We start from the raw sequence: 18515 nt of genomic DNA on the forward strand, positions 1-18515 counted from the left end.
AAGAGTGGCAATTATTTTCTTGCCACTTCATCTCATTAAAGCTAAACCTTTTTCCGCAGTAGTAAATGGTTTAATAATAACTTCATTTCCATGACTTAAAGGAATAAAGTAATTTTGATTGGTACAAAAAAAGGTTGCATAAAATTTTGTTTTTGTTTAGGCTTTTATTAAACTAATTCAAATTACTATTCCATATATATAAAAATTTGATTATACTTATTATACTAATAACTCTCGTAAGTAACAGTATACGAATTTTCGTTTTATCAAATTCAAATATCAATCCAAGGCCCTTCAATCATTATAAAAAAGCTCGGTCTATGTCTCGACACTCACCGGCTGCCACAATGTTATCGTAGACGGTATCGGCGATGTTGTCCACCAGGTACATGGTGGTGACGGCGCTGGCGTGGATGGAAACGAGGTAGGGCAGACGCAGCGGCCGCCATTTTGGATCGCACAGGTCTATCACCACCAACTCTTCTTCTGCTAACACAACCTGCGGATAACAATATAAATTCTTAGGTATTATTGCTAGCACCATACAGACAGCAACAACGCTTCTAAATCTCGCTTAAAATCATCTTCCTACAGAAATACCAAAGGATGATTGAACAGCCAAACACAGCTCGAAGGACCATTAAGATATTTCACAGTTCACAGACTGATACTCAGTTTATGTATCAGATATCCAAACGTTGTGAGTTTCCTTGAGTATAAATTCTGCTCAAATTTGTGTTTTAATCGATTCGACACGTGTTTCGCCTCGACAAGACGCATCCTCAGATGTTGACTAGCCAAATTCTCACGAGCACTCTCTCACGGGCACGAGTCTACTAAGATTTGCCTTTAATCGACTCGACACGTGTTTCACCTCTACACGAGACAAAACACCGCAATATAACACCTAATTTAATAAATTTTCATAATATATCAGATAGCTCATACACACAAAATTATATGGACTTATTAAGCAATGATAGTATTAATAATAGCGATAATGTCACGCGATTCGTACCAGTGCGGCGGCAACTTGGTTGACAGTCTGCATTTGGAGCTGCGCAGGAGTGGCTGGCCGGTCCTCTTGTAGAGGGGCGCCGTCGGGCGGCACTTGTGTCGTTGTGAAGAAGTCTATTACCTGAATTCAAAACATTCATTCATTTATTTTATCTACACCCCTGCTTTAAATCCTCTGTCAAAGATTCTGAAGCAGTTAGCTTATTGCCAACATTAAAACACCCAATGTTCTAATAACCATTACATCATCCAAACGAGTGTTGTCATGTTGTATTGAATTTCATAACAACACTCCCATGTTTTTTTTTCGATGCCTTCATGCGCAAAGAGTTGCAACAGACAGCCACATTCTTATTGCTCCATGCGTGGTATCTGTATGAATTTCAAAAAAAGAACATTTTCGTTAACATGCGTTCCACACTACCAGAAGGTCGCGCGCCGTAAAAAAAAAAGCAGGTTATTCGAATCCCCACTATTTTTCTTCAATATTTTTATTGTTTTGTTTACAAAAAATGAGCGATTCATTTTCAAAACTGCAAAAGAACATTATATTCGAGAGAAATTTAATTATTGCACTATACAAAATGTAAATTACTACTAAAATAAATAATTGTTTCATTAATATTTACTTCACTTGGATATAATCAGTAATGAATGATATTATGTTACTACTAGGACTGGTATTTTAATGTTAGCAGTAAGCAAACTGTTCCAGAATCTTTTAGAGGATTCATATTCTGGGTGTAGATAAAGTCTTGTATGCAACTGTTGATAATTAGGTATTAAAACACTCATGTGATACTATTATCACACTTGGCTTCGCCTCGTGTGGTAAATCCACATTCGTGTTTTAATACCCCTTATAACACAACAGTTGCATAAATAACTATTTTATTATTTGTCGGTACAAAATTCATTGTAATTAATTTGGTAATTAATTGATCACGTACCATTTTTAGAGAAGATAAAAAATTAAATTACGTATGCGTAATTACTACGTCACGGAACTAGCGTCGACGGTAAGAACGCTACTCGAGACATATTCGGGTCGTATGAAAGCTGAATGTGTTACCGGACAGCCGTCACCCGGCTACCCGGCAACCGGGACGTATATATTATATAAGTCCCGGTTGCCGGTTGGTTATATACATATACACTAGATACTAATTTAGTATCGTTTAGAATTGCTGAAAGACTAAAAAGTACAATCACAAAAGCACTTGCAATGTCAATTGCAATAGTAAAACTCGTAAGATTTAGTATGATGTTAAGTCTTACCCCCTTATTCATAATGGTCCGCTAACTTTAAACAGCCGCTTAGGAGTGTTTTTTCTCATTCTTAGTTAGGTCAATAGAAGAAGACAGAGTGAGAATTAGCAATGCTTTAAGTTAGAAGACTATTATGAATAAGGGGGTTAGTATTTTCATTGATTAAGGCAAGTGTTACACATTTAAATAAAACGCTTTTTAAAGGATTAAAACGAGTGTAATTGTGACTTAGTTTTTACATTGCAAACTGGAGTCCCCCTGAAAACAATCTGGAAAGGTCTTGAAACGTCGGGTTAACTAATATAATAATAAAAATGTAACTTTTACGCGAAATCTAATGTAAAAAAATGTGTTTTATTTAAATGTTAAGTCTTAGTAGCCCATTAACTTCACTGTGCAAAGTAGCATCCTACTTTGTACGTTATGTATGGTATTGTCGATACTGATATAAAATAAAAACTTTTAAATCTTATCATCAAACACAAAGATACAAATTTTTAAAGTTATACTTCTTAAGGCGCGTTATAAATAAATGATGAGAGTGAAATTTTAAGAGGCGCACGCATCACTGTAACACAAAAGTAACAGGGTGAAGTTGGTTCCTTTACTTTTCTGAAGTTTGCGACATTTGTATTTTTTTTGTTTATTCGTCCATTATTAGGATAGGCAAAGGGTTCAAGCCCGTACAGCCGTATTGGTTATTTTATAATTAATTATCAAAGCCATCGTTGCAAGATTTTTGCAATATTGTTATACAAACGTAGAATAGCACGAGAAATAAATAATTTAAGGATTTTTGCTTTGTTAGGCCAAAGAAGTATAACTTCTTGCGTGCATACATAAGTACACACACACACACATTTATATACAAATATACTCACTCTGCTGGTAAAGTCAAACGCGACGTGTTTCTCACCCTGTTGAACAGTTACTGTGTACTTGTCTGAATACGACGCTCTTGGCATGCCACCTGATACACAAATATAAGTTATATACAGGAAACTACTAACTAAATTAATAATTCAATTAATTTAATTTATATCTCCTATCTAGTCCTAACTAACTAGTGGGAGGCACCTTTGCACAGGATGCCGGCTAGATTATGGGTACCCCAACGGCGCCTAATTCTGCCGTGAAACAGTAATGTGTAAACATTATTGTGTTTCGGTCTGAATGGCGCCGTAGCTAGTAAAATTACTGGGCAAATGAGACTTAACATCTTTTGTCTCAAGGTCACGAGCGCTGTTGTAGTGCCGCTCAGAATTATTGGGTTTTCAAGAATCCTGAGCGGCACTGCATTGTAATGGGCAGGGCGTATCAATTGCCATCAGTTGAACGTCCTGCTCGTCTCGTCCCTTATTGTCATAAAGAAAAGTAAATGGCTCGATCGCATAGCGTCGCGTCACTTATCACTTCCGAGAGGCCTGTTGTATTCTCCAGTACAAAAAGCTTTTACGTAAAGTGTATATAGGTATATAACAGTAAAAAGGTGTTAAATAGAAAAAAAAAAACGATTCGAAATCAAACAATTGTGAAGGAATGGATAAACTCATAAACTTAGCATACTACATACGCAAACTCTCCTCATTACGGCGAGACTAAATTTAAAATATTAATGACTCACCCCCTTATTCATAATAGTCTGCTAACTTAAAGCATTGCTAATTCTCACTCTGTCTTCTTCTATTGACCTAAGTCAGAATGAGAAAAAACATTCGTAAGCGGCTGTTTAAAGTTAGCGGACCATTATGAATAAGGGTGTTAATAAAGTATTTTGCTTTTGTACAAATGATTTAAGTTTTCTTTAGTGTTAATTCCGCCAATATTTGTTTTTAAAACAATTCGACACGTGTTTCGCCTCTACACGAGACGTCCTCAGGACGTGTTGGAGCCGTAAGCCGCACTTTTACTGCATTTCCGCAAAGTAACGCTTATTCAATAAATTTTGCTTTTGGTCAAACCCTATGACAAATATTGATAAACGGCGTCAAGTTCACGTATACAATATTTAATATTTTAGTGCATACGTTCTACGCAAATAAACATCACGAAAATAGTATTGAAGAGTCAGTATTTGTGATACCTGTGAAATATTCATTAAGTTGGATTGTTGCTATATGTAAAGGTATAAAAGGCATTTATTTTCTCAATATTGATTCCTTTAGAACTCTTTTTGATGTCATTTCTAATAACTACTAGATACTACTACCGCTTCGGAAACAAATGGCGCTCTGAGAGAGAAGAAGCGGCGCAAGAAACTCTCCCAGCATTCTTTTTTTGCGCTCTTTTCAATAAAAATATACAATATTGTACAGTCATTTCTATCGCTGTAAAATAATCACAATCTAGTCCCAGGCTGTCCGATCAATTTAGATATTCAGCAGTGGAGTTACGACAGAGCCATTTTTTTTATAAAACATTCAAATTTATTTATAGAAAATGCCTGAACAGTGGCTGGGACTTTATTATAGAAGTGTATACATTTACCCTTAAAGCTATTATGTATCTTATGAAGCCTACTAGAATTAGTTAGAAGCAATCCCTTATTTCTAGTGTTATAATAATGAAAATCACTATTAAGAGCAAAAAGGTGACGTTTTTTGTGAACGTATATTAAATTTTCATAAATGTACTGACAATGAACAGTCATAATATTTATTTCTTTAAATTTTTCTTTAAGAGACTGTCTACAACCAAGCTGATATATAGCACGAACAGCTCTCTTTTGTAATAACACAATCTAATACAGAACAAGACAACATTATATTTTTTAATAAATATCCGACAAAACACAGAACAATAACGATAAAAACACTAAAATTAAAACGCAGTCCAATTTGACAGGAGACTAATGGACACTAAATTGTTTATTGTTATCTATTCCATCTCTTTCTCACACCTAGGTTTTAAGGTAATTAAGTAAGGATAGTTATCTAACTTTCACAAAGGGGTTCGTCTATTACGGTAGTATACTATAAGTTTATGGATATAAACTAAAATACAATTATTAAAAGAAAGATCTCGTGCTGTTTTGATAAATAATTCTTATGAAAAAAACATAGAAATAACAGACGATAATATAATAACAAACCCAAAAAAACGTACTGGTCTCACATCAAATCTATATGAGGTCATACAAATGTAATAACATCTTTGAAGCATTTCAACGATAGTTTATTGAGCGATTGCATTGATATTGCTATTTTTTTTGCGTTCTGATTTTAATCTACACAAAATAATACTTCAAAAGTTTCTGTCCAAGCCAAACTGGATTTTCCCAGCTTACTTCGAAATTCATGAATACTATTGCAATGAGAATAAGGCATTTAAACATTAAAAGATCACCGACGACATTAACATGCCGAGACATACAGAAAAACTTTGTCTATGTTAAAATAATCTGAAAAAAAAAAACTGCGGCCTATAACTAGTTTAAAAACATACCTGCATATATAACGACCTCATCACCGTCCAAACTGGTTCTGTTCAGTATCTTGGTGATAGCTTTGCATGGGTAAGGTCCGTATGGAGTGATCGGTTCCTTGAGGGGCCTATCGCTGGCGGCACCTGCTACCTCCCACGTCACGTACGAGCCGTCGTTGTGGGAAGAAGTGAAGTGATCACCTTGAAATAAAAATATTATTTTTAGCCTTTAGTTACTAAAACATAGTAACTTAAATATTGTACAGAAAGTTTTTATTTTGTACTAAACTATTTGGAGCTTTATTATCATTATTATTTTAAGAGCGAATGGAAAGAACCAGGAAACTACATACACACATACATACTTTCCCGTAGAGGTAGGCAGAGACCACTTCTTTCCACTTGCTACGATCCTTACATACTTGTTTCGCTTCGTCCACTTTCATTATTCTTTTCATACATGCTCTCCGGTTTAGAGTACTCTTGCCCTGGCCTTTTTTCAAGACGTCCCTGATTTGATCTTGAAACGTCCGCCTAGGTCTACCCCTTCCAACAATTTCATTCACACTGGCCTTATACACTTTCTTCATCAATCGTTCTTCATTCATTCTCTCGATATGTCCAAACCATCTCAGCATACCTTTCTCAATTTTTGTCACAACATCTTCTTTCAGACCACAACGTTTCCTTATCTCACTATTTCTTATCCTGTCACTCAGTTTAACTCCTATCATACTTCTCAACGCTCTCATCTCAACTACATTTATTCTGCTTTCATGTTTTTTCTGCCATACCTAACTTTCACTTCCGTACATGAGTGTTGGAACCAACACCCCCTCATGCACAGCCAAACGAGCCTTATTAGACACCTGCCTGCTGATAAAGGAGTGCAAAGCTCCATTCACCATGTTTCCTGCATTCACTCTTCTTTCAATATCACTCTCATACTTTCCTTCCTTTAAAATTATAGGTAAGTATATATTGCATATAATATGTATTATTAGGATGTGTTGGACATAACAAACAATGTCCAACGCGAACAAAATCAGAGCAAAAGTTGTTATATGACAGAAGAACTACCCCGCATGTACACTACACATACAAATTTTGATTTCAATCATAATTATTCAATTAAAAACTAATCGGTTCGCAGTCGCGCCCCGTCTAGCACTGCGAATTTGCGCTCATAATGCGCGGCTTCAAATACGGGGGCTGCGCCGGCGGTAATGCGAGCACAGTAGAACTGAAAAGTTTGTATCACAATTCGGCACGACCGCGCGCTCACAACACCCTGATCCTGATAAAGGATCTCTGATGGGTCTAAAACTCGTCGGCACCAACACCAATTAATCGTGAGTAAAGTTAAATAAATAATAATTAAACCAGTGGGCGGCTCCTTTGCATAGGATGTCGGCTAGATTATGGGTACAACACAGTAATGTGTAAACATTACTGTGTTAGTGAAATTACTGAGTAAATGAAGCTAAACATGTTGTCTCAATGTGACGAGCGTAATTGTAGTGCCACTCGAAATTTTTTGGTGTTTCAAGAATCTTGAGCGGCACTGCATTGTAATGGGCAGGGCGTATCAACTACCATCAGCTGAAGTTCCTTCTCATTTCGTCCCTTATTTTCATAAAAAAATAGAGTTAAACATACAGTTAGTTTTACTAATACAATTTCTTCATTTACTAACCATCATCACAATATAACTCACCTTCATCGTTCCAACACAAGCTCTCCAGCTGTTGATTGGACACAAATGTGTGGGTGGGAGTGGCACTCTCTCTATCCCAGAGCACGACCAGACCTCTGTTGTAGCCAATCAAGACCTTCGACGGTGACTTTGGGTGCTCACATATTGACTCCACCGCACCCGGGTTGACTTTGAAGTCCTCGGGACAACTAGAACATATTATATATTGATGCTACAGATACATGATAAAACAAACTAAACAATTAGTAATTTTTTTAAAGTGATAACCCTCACTTTTGGGATTAATTACACAAATTAAATTTGTAACCAAATTTTATGAACGATGCGGGGATCGAACCCAAAACCAAGACATAACCAAGATTTATGAACGATACGACACTCGAACGGTTGGCTTAGTGGGAGAGCGCTCGGACGAAACCCGAGATGTCGCTGGTTCGAGTCCCGATTCATTCATAAATTTTGTGTACAAATTAAATTCGTGTAAATCAAACTGCAGATTTGAGAGTTTAAAAAGAATTAGATATAAATAATCACGCGTCACCTTGCGATAAGTGATCACCGCCGCCCAAACTCTCTTGCAAATACAATGGCTACAATAGATCCAAAAAGAGTCGCAATCAGTATAGCCGACAGTCTGAAGTGCAGAGACTGTCTTGACGATGATGAAACAATCACTCATGTGATCCTGGAAAGCACAGGAATGGCCGACCAAAGGACAAAATCCGAAGTCTCTCCGAAATATCTTTTTTATGAAAATAAGGGAAGAGACGAGCAGGACCTTCAGCTGATGGTAATTGATATGCCCTGCCCATTACAATGCAGTACCGCTCAGGATTCATGAAAAACCCCAAAAGTTCTGAGCGGCACTACAACTGCGCTCGTCACATTGACACATAAGATTTTAAGTCTCATTTGCCCAGTAATTTCACTAGCAACGGGGCGCCGTTCAGACCGAAACACAGTATGTTTACACATTACTGCTTCATGGCAGAAATAGGCGCCGTTGTGGTACCCATAAACTAGCCGGCATCCTGTGCAATGTAGCCTCCCACTGACCTGCTCTTCTTGAAGGAACGGGGTTAGCTGCAGTGACAAGTCAACTCTGCGCGAAAAATGGCAAAACTAAAAATTAAGCTCCTTAATTAAGAAACAGGACCCCCATAATATAGGGTCGCTGCATCCCTAAGCACAGTTCTTTCTCCTCTTAAACACCTACTTCTGCATAACAACATCTTGATAAATAGCATCCTCGTGCACGGAGAAGGTGCTCGCATCCAGCACGTACACGTTCCCCCCCTCCGTGCCCAACAGCACGTTCTTCCCCGACGCCTCCACGCATATCGACGATATCTTCTTGTTCTTCCCCTCGAGCAGGTGGCTCTTCAGCTCCACCAGGGATTTCTCCTCGATCTCCCACAGGTGGAGGGTGTTGTCGTCGCACAGTGATATTAATCTGCCCGAGCCTGAAACCATTTTTATTTACTGTTTCACTTCAATTCTTTAGATGATTCATGAATAAATTTCTATAGTGAATTTGTTTTTGATATGCCGAGAATGTCGAATAGTACATTGTAAATATCTTTTGCTATTCTCTCTCGGAGCGCGAAGCGATGTTAGAAATAAACTTCCATAACAAGTGATAACACATGAATAATGTATTCCACATTAAGAAAATTGTTATTGGACACATCTTAGTTAAGTCTATCTAGCAGTTTACGTTAAGGTAGGAATTACTTACTAGCTTAAGTTAGGGGTAAATTGTAATACAAGTGGTACATTATAATAGCCATTTTCAGTATTATGTTCCCAATAGGAAAAAAAAACTTTATAACGGTTCCCAATAGGAAAAAAAAACTTTATAACGATTAGTAACGGAATAAATTTTGAGAATTTGTTATGTTTTTAAAGTGATAGCCCTCACTTCTGGGATTAACTACTAGGATCTACATTACAGTTGATAACCTGCTCAACCCCAATATTTGCATATTAGGAAATTGACTTGAGATGTCGCTCTTGTAAATCGAATCTGAGCTAACCGATAAAATCCACAACCTGAGAGTTGAACAAAGCGTACAAGATTTTATGACGCTACGTCACCTGAACGGTTAGCTCAGTTGGAACAGCAGTCGCACGAACGCGAATGGCGTGGGTTCGAGTCCCGCGTCGTTCATAAAATTTTGTTTTCATATTTTATATGTGAATTTTCAGAAAATCACGGGAATCTGTCTATGTAGTTCGTACCTGGTATGAAGTGTATCTGTGTGACTGTGGTCTCTGGATTCGAGTGTTGTCCATAGAATTCGACGCCGGGCCGACCGTATACCTTGAGGGCGCCGCTCGCTGTGCCGATGGCAGCCAACCGCAGCAAGGGGTCCCACGCCAGCGCCGACGCTCTATGTGGGAACCCGTGCTGCACGGTCTGAAACAAACGAAATTTACCCTTATTAACAGTGTAATGCGAAGAAATATTGCTAGCCTCGTGATTATTTAAACTTTTTGGTCTCTAGAGTTTTAGACTCCTATTAAATTTAAATAATTGATAATAGATAATCATTATTTCCAATAAATATCGCGGGACATGTTTCGTGAGACGGACTCTACAACCGTAACTGACTTATTGTTACTGCAAAATAGATTTGTTATCCGGTTTGAAGGGTTTAAGAGCGCTTTCGCAATTCGTCCGATCCGAACCCGCGAAAATACCGTCCGGTGTAGTTGTATACTATTTCTAATAGTTGATGGAAAGAAATCGAATGACGGAAACCGGATCTAGTTCGTAAACTACCATAGAAATAGTTCTACGCCTACTTCGGACCGTGTTTTCACGGATACGGATAGGACTCTGATCGGACGGAGAACAAAGAAAGAGGAAAACTTCTAAAGGCACGCTGAGCAATTTATTTCTTGTCTATTTAAGGAGACTGACCTAGGTCACGATCGGTTCCATAACGTTCCATCGTCTAAAGTCTGCATAGTGAACCCACAGTCAGAACAAATTTTCCAGAGTAATTTACATACAGTTATAATTAAATATTTTGTGAATGTAGGTACTGTTGGCAACATTAACAAGCGTTACTATAAAAACCATTGTCTGCACACTTTCAGTACTGTTTCTCGTGTCACACTGATCAAGCAAATTATATTAAATATCTACATTCTAAGAGTTTTTTATCACCCCGAAGTCCATACTCTCTTTAATTTAACTTATGCAAATAGTACAAAAAATATTTGTGTTTCGTTTTATTAACCTTGCCTAGATAGTAGTACACACCGTTTTTATATAAGGATAACTGAGCAAGCGTATACTTCATGTCAAGTAAAACCGCTGCCAATACCAAAGAGAGATAGAGGAGAAGTGGAATGTGACAAGACTAGGTTACACAAAAGTTTAGACAACTACTTTCCTTTGATATTAATACCAAAATCTGAGCAGTGGGACAATTTTTTTTTTTTATATATTTATTAATAAAAAACAAATTTTACATTGCGGTTTCAAAGCAATAAAAACCACTGAGGTTTGTACAATTGCTAAATTAAGTCTACACCAACAGAGTTAAATTAATAAAAGAAAAAATAGTTCACAATCACTTAGCTATACATTATAATTATACAAATAAAAGTAAAAGTACTTGATACAATTAATAGTTAAGCAAACAATTGCGCTCGTTACTTTGAGGCATAACATGTTAAGTCTCATTAGCCCGGACTTTCGCCAGCTATGGCGCATTTCAAACCGAAACATAATAATGTTTGCACCTCAGATCAATGACACGTATTTTGAACAATTCACACACACTAGCACAAATCGCGAGTGCAAGACGTAGCTTGTCACGCACACTAAACTTATAAAACTGGCCTGTTTACATCGATTGTCTAGCAGCTAGAGGCTCTGTCAAGAAGTATAGAAATTATATAAGGTATGCACATTATTGCTTCACGGCAGTGAAATGTGCTGCTGTAGTACCCAACCTAGCCGGCGTTTTATCCAAAAATCCATCACTGGTAAAGTTGGTTGAGTATTAAAGGTAAGACGTTACAGTGTACTGTATGTATGAAGCTTACACTCGTAGTAGTACAGTGTTCGAGTAATGAAAGCTTAACAATACGTCAGTTAACTCATCAGAACCTGGATAATATCGTATAGACTGGTACAGACTGGTGATTGCACACAAATATCATAATGCATCCTACGGAAAATGTAGCTATGTCATGTGTATAAAAATATTTAATAAACTCCCACCAAGCTTACGCGTATTACCCGTCCAACGATTTAAAAAGGATCTTTTTACATGGCTTATAGATAAATGTTTTTATTCCATAAATGAAATGTTGGCACATTAGGTTAAATTAAATTGACTTTAAAATATATATGAATTCTAGTCTTTAAATAATGACATTTAAAAATAATAATTGTAATTTAAATTAACCTAAGTGCTTAAAATATAGAGTTTGTTAATCAATTATAATAATAACTAGAATTTTGTTAATAATAATTTTGCATGCCAGAAATGGCCGATAACATTGATACATTAAAACTATTTACACCCATTGTTACATGTTTTCTAGCAAAATAAAGAATTTATTTATCTATTTATTTATTTATTAGAAACTTACAATGCGATTCAAATGAGAATAGGATCGATTTTACGCCATAACGTGACTGTGAAATATGCATTTAATTTAGTAAATATTATATTTAGAAAATTTACTACTATTTAACGTTCTTATTTAAATTTGATTTTGATTAAAGATATTTTTTTTGTTTTTTTTTTTTTATAATAGTACTTTTCAAGCGACATTTGACAGATAGAGGTTATTGACATTCCTATCCTTATTTGAACCGTACGCGCACTGTACTATGCTTCGTCTATATTATGTTTTGTTTTGGAGATGACTTTCCGTCATTCTTTTAAACCTGTATGTACTGTGGCCACATATCCGGATAATAATGATATCTTAATTTGTGGTGATAATGGTATAGTAAAATACAAAATATTCGTAAAACAACAGGTTTACGATGAATCAACAGCTTGTTATCATATCACTGATAACGATAAGGCAATTCTCGAGGAGTGCCCTTATCAATGCTGAAACGATTATAGGTACTACCCACATTTCCTATTTGTGGGTCATTTCATATCCTCATACTAACTTTATGAGCAGCAATTTTAATCATTTTAGTCTGCTTTAGATATCTCAATACCATAGGAAATCGCTTAGTAATTTGCTTCTAATCTATACAAATAATAAAAACGTAACAAAGTAAGAAATGTACAAATTAAATTTGTAACCGAAATCCCGCATCGTTCATAAATCTTTATAATTATTAATCCCAGAACTAAGGATTATCACATTAAAATGCCATATTGTTAAGAAATGTTCATTGAAATATTTTACAGGAGTTGCTGTGTGCTCTACAAACAATACCTACTGAATCCAAAAATGTACTTTCAAGTACTATTTTTGTCTGTATGTATGAATGCCCGGGCAAAACTAAAAGCTACTGACTAAATTTAATTAAAATTTTGGATCAACATTAACAAGTATAGCATTTTTGATGCATATTGCATATATACATACACATTTTGATTAAATTTGGTATGGAAGAAAAAACTTAATAAAATAAAATAAAAAATTTCGAAATTTTGAAAAATCGAGTGCTTATCAGCAAGAGTCCATTGGTTCAATAATATAGGGTGTAATTTTTTAACCAATAACTAAATATGCAGTTATTGATTACTTAAAAATCGAGGGCATGACTCCTTTCACGACTTTTCTCCAGTGTCGTATTTTCCGACTTGGCCATCACCACCCTTCTCAAAAATCATCCTGTATAACCAAATATCGTAAGAAAAATTGGTAAGTTTTGTGTTCGAATCCCGAGACATGTAAGTAAGTATTTAATTAAAACTTAGCTTAAGTTACTTAGCTTAAGTGTTAAAGCTTAGCTTTAACACGTGTCATAGGTATAGCAGCGGAAGGCAACCTATCACCTGTGTAAATATTTAGGCTACGGTGAACTGGCGACCAGCGAAGCATTAGCATTGTTTACGGCGGAGTGTCAGCGTTATACGACACATGCCATTACTAGTGACAATGTAAACAAGAAAAGTTACACTTTGTGAAAGGATTAGGGTTGCCAACCGTACTCTAAAATAGAATATGCTAAAATACCTTTATCTGCACCCATGCATTAAATCCTATAATAAAGATTCTAAAACGTTATTGCCGACATTAAAACACCCAATGTCCTAATAACCATTACATCATCCAAAGGAGTGTTGTAATAAAAATCAGCACAACATTACAACACTCGTTTGGATGATGTAATGGTTACTAGGACTTGTTTTTTTAATGTTAGAGGATTCATGTTATGGGTGTAGATAAAGTCTTGTATGCAACTGTTGATAATTAGGTATTCAAACACTCATGTGATACTATTATCATATAAACCCACATTCGTGTTTTAATACCCCTTACTACGCAACAGTTGCTATAAAATATAAAATATATAAACTATAAAATACTCTTTTTACACAAAGTTTACTATACTAGTGCCAGTGATGTAATATTATGCAAACCCATTATCATACCAAAAAAAAGTCGACGAATTTATTGTTAATATATGTTGGTATCCCCAAGTAGCCAAGACACATTCGAACATTTCTGAACGCAGCCACTAATGTCATTATGTCAATGTCATGCACAAAAAATACCTTTTTAAAATTATAAAATGAATTCAAATTCAAATATTTTTATTCAAACAAAATAGGATGTGAATTCACTTATTGAAAGTCAAAAACTACCACCCATTCCAAAACGAATGCCTCAAACCTGAGAAGATTCTTTTGAATAACGTGATACTTTTGTTTTGAACATTTTCTGGTATCTTGTTGTAAAATCATATACATCGCCCCACAAAAGACTTACTAGCTCGACTTAGCCGAGTAGTAGGCATTATAAGTTTATGTCTGTTCCTGGTGTTAACATTATGTTTATGACAATTTCTTCTTCAATGATACTCATTTTTCGTACTCTTTACTGGCAGCCCTCGGATGCTTCTTTACACAGGGTGTCCCATCGGTGGGTACCAGAGCGGCGCTGTTTTCTGCCCTGAAGCCGTAATGTGCAAGCATTGATTCGGTTTGATGGCCACCGTAGCAGGCGAAATTACTCGGTTAATGAGACTTAACATCTTATGCCTCAAAGTGACGAGTGCAATTGCAATGGCGCTCAGAATTTTGCATTCAATCAAAATCTATACATAAAAATGAATTGCTGTTCGTTAGTCTCGTTAAAACTCGACAGCGGCTGGACCGATTTGGCTAATTTTGGTCTTGAATTATTTGTGGAAGTCCAGAGAAGGTTTAAAAGGTGAATAAATATTAAAAATTTATATTAATAAATATTAAAATATAAAAATTTGCGGAATTAAATAAAAATAAGAGTATTATTATTACATTTATGTGCGCCCCGTCGTTCAGAAATCGAATTGAATGAATAGTTTAAAATGAATAACTAATTAGAATCTTTGTATCTTTCTTTCTCAGGAGGTAAAAACCAAACTTAATTTTAGCTACCTATAGTTGGTACATTAACTACAGTTATTAACTATGATGACAATACAACGTTTGCTGGGTCAGCTAGTATAATATAAAATGTTGAAACTGTAAAAGAGTGACAATGAGTTTCTTGCCACTTCCTTTCTCATTAAAGATCAACGTTTCCGAAGCGATGGTAAAATCTGACATTCACAAGTGTGATTCTTCTTTCTCTGTTCCGAATCCTGACTAGCAATTATTCTCTTTCGAATCCTGATTGGCAGTTCTCTGATATATGTAGGACGTATCACTGACCATCATATGAATAGGTACCGTAAGATCTTTCACATAAAAAGATGAAACTATATCCAAAGCAAAAAAAAACTATGGAAATTATGTTGAAAATATTGCCACAGTTTCTCCATTATTAAGTTGGAGCATGGACGTGGAAATCGACAATGTAAATCTCTCCTCGGTATAAAAGTGGATGGAATTATATTTTTATACTAGCTGACCCAGCAAACGTTGTTTTGCCGTAATTAAAATCGCGATACAAAAGTAACTGTTGATCGTAGATGGGTGAAAAAACAAATTTATAAAAAAATGTCAAAAAAATTTGGCGTGGACCACCCTTAACATTTAGGGGGATGAAAAATAGATGTTGTCCGATTCTCAGACCTACCCAATATGCACTCAAAATTTCATGAGAATCGGCCAAGCCGTTTCGAAGGAGTTTAACTACAAACACCCCGACATGAGAATTTTATATTTAAATTTAGCGATCAGACCCCAAATACCTTATGAATAACGACCCGGTGCTAGGAACCAATGAAACTCCGAACTATGTTGTCCGCGCCCTATCCTATAGCTTCTATTTTAAATTCACTATTACGAGTGTCATTAAAGAGCTGATGTAACACTTTTATTACTACCACATTACTGCTGACCGGTGCTTGGATCAACGCCAATTTAGTACGATCTGAGAAACTTTCGCGAAATTGCACTATCACTTTCCGTTTGATAGCTGCCTTGACATTGAAAAGCGTGTTCCTCTGATTAGCAATCGGCAATTTTTTTTAATGAAAATGCGGAACGAGACGTGCAGGATGTTCATGTGATGGTAATTCAAATTCAAATATTTTTATTCAAAATAGGATTTCAAATCACTTATTGAACTTCAAAATCTACCACCCATTCAAAAGAGACTGCCTCAGACCTGAGAAGAAACAAGAAACTCAGCGGGCATTTTTTTTTAATATAAAATATGGATTACAATGTAATATCGTACAATAAACATTTACAATTAAAGAGCCTGAGGGTTTTCGCTTTATTCCCAGTCCGTGGTGTCATTAAGAAAATCGTTTATGCTATAATAACATTTCCCACACAAACGTTTTTTAACAATTCTTTTAAATTTCGTAACACATTTGTTTTGTACATTTTCTGGGATCATATTGTAGAAGCATATACATCGCCCAACAAAAGACTAACTCGACCCAACCGAGTAGTAGGCATAACAAGTTTATGTTTGTTCCTCGTGTTAACATTATGAATGTCACAGTTTCTAGAAAATTCCTCAATGTGCTTATGAACATACAGAACATTATCAAAAATGTATTGAGAAGCAACAGTCAAAATGTTTATTTCTTTAAATTTTTCTCTTAATGATTCTTTAGGACCTAGGTATACGAATAGCCCTCTTCTGCAGCACAAAGATAGTATTAATATCGGCCGCACTGCCCCATAATAATATACCATAGGACATAATACTATGAAAATAACTAAATTATACTAATCTCGCTAAAATCTATGTCAGTTAACCGTCTAATTTTCTTAACTAAGCCTATTCGCCAATCCTTCAATATGGGGGCCCCACTGCAATCTGGAATCAAGAGTTAATAAAATATTCGCATCTACATTTTTGAAATTTGATACGCCCTGCCCATTATAATGCAGTGCCGCTCAAAATGATTGAAAAAACCAAAAATTCTGAGTGGCACTATAACTGCGCTCATCACCTTGAGACATAAGATGTTACGTCTCATTTGCCTAGTAATTTCACTAGCTACGGCGCCCTTCACACCGAAACACAGTAATGTTTACACATTACTGCTTCATGGCAGAAATAGGCGCCGTTGTGGTACCCATAATCTAGCCGGTTTACTGTGCAAAGGAGCCTCCCACTGGTAACTCACTGTCCGAGAGTTCTTGGCCGCCCCTCGATTGTTGAAACCACGTTGGTTCCTGTAGTGCCGTGCACCGGTGGATGCTATGTGCGCGGACGAGCAGTAAAGGTAGGTGTTATAAGCACTATTCTTTTTTTCACAGTTGGTTTTATTACGCCTACCAAACAATCTATAGTCCATTTCAAATATCGAACAATAATAAATTAAGGCAGTGGGCTACACCGTACTCGTCAATAATACGCAAACGTCCTTCACGTACAAAAAAACCCGAGTCATCATTAAAACAATTGATTGCATTATGTCACCTTATTAGAGACGTGCAACTGGAACCGACGTAACCGCCGTGGGAACACATTATATTCACATACATGTACAATGTACAGTCACGTGCAAAAATATACTAAATTAATATTACAATATTTTTATCCAAAATTCATAATAGTTCACACAGTATTAGCAATGTACTTAGTTTATAAATAAATATACTGATAAGATTGTTCATGACCCCCACTATCAATAGTAAATTAATTAGTAATTATTTGAATAACTAGTTGTAAGTAACACTGTTTGTTGTCCTAAATAAAATAAAAATAATGCACTATTCAAAACAATGTTGATATTAAATTTATAACAGTTAGTACCTAGACTAGGTCTGTATGGTCTTTAACAATGACGTTCAATACATATAGACAATGCACCTCATACAAAATCAAAGCTGAAATATGGCACATGCCACAAATGACACCATAATAACCTTCGACAGCTATGTCTATACATTTCTGCGTTTACTCAGTTGTTTAAAATATTATCGGTCAATAGGCAGCAATGTAAACACTATTTCAGTTTCAGCTACATATTTTGAATTTAGAACCCGATTGTTTCATTCTGACAAGCGGGCCTTGTCTGGGGACTTGTCAATAATATTGTTGTATATAATGAAAAAATATTCGTTTTATTTTATTACTTCCGCATTTTGGACATCAATCATATATAAATAAAATAACCTTAACGACGATAACTCACACCATCTTTATTTTGAGTCGTTAATGTATTATTTAAGAACTTTTTCTTTAAGGACACTTTTGCCGTTCCGTTATCAGCATGCGAATGATATGTCCATATGTATAGAACGTCATTGGTCTTTATACATAGATAAAATAATTTTCAAATGACATATTATCATTACCTGTCTCTCTCTGTTTTGCTATTTCTGTTATTGTGAGCGCTTTAAACGGCTCAACCATATAGCCCAAAAACAGCTATGCAGTCGATTGTCAATCGCTAAATTCGACGCCCGTCCAGTTTAATTCCAATAATTACAATACCATTACAGTTAAACTTTTTAGTCTGTGCCAGTACATA

General features: G+C 35.8%; 1 protein-coding gene across 1 annotated transcript in view; it reads right to left on the reverse strand.

Annotated features, from left to right (window-relative positions):
• Positions 1-301: 301 nt before the first annotated feature.
• The window catches only part of LOC126969332 (lethal(2) giant larvae protein), a 59548-nt gene continuing 41334 nt past the window's right edge, over positions 302-18515 (reverse strand). The window contains exons 3-9 of the mRNA XM_050814688.1: positions 9668-9845; positions 8643-8889; positions 7427-7614; positions 5731-5910; positions 3168-3256; positions 1019-1138; positions 302-499 (exon numbers count right to left, since the gene is read on the reverse strand). Of these exons, the coding sequence (XP_050670645.1) occupies positions 302-499; positions 1019-1138; positions 3168-3256; positions 5731-5910; positions 7427-7614; positions 8643-8889; positions 9668-9845 (1200 nt within the window). The remainder of the gene's footprint in view (positions 500-1018; positions 1139-3167; positions 3257-5730; positions 5911-7426; positions 7615-8642; positions 8890-9667; positions 9846-18515) is intronic.

This window comes from Leptidea sinapis, chromosome 18 (assembly GCF_905404315.1).
Source record: "Leptidea sinapis chromosome 18, ilLepSina1.1, whole genome shotgun sequence".
Lineage (NCBI taxonomy): Eukaryota > Metazoa > Arthropoda > Insecta > Lepidoptera > Pieridae > Leptidea > Leptidea sinapis.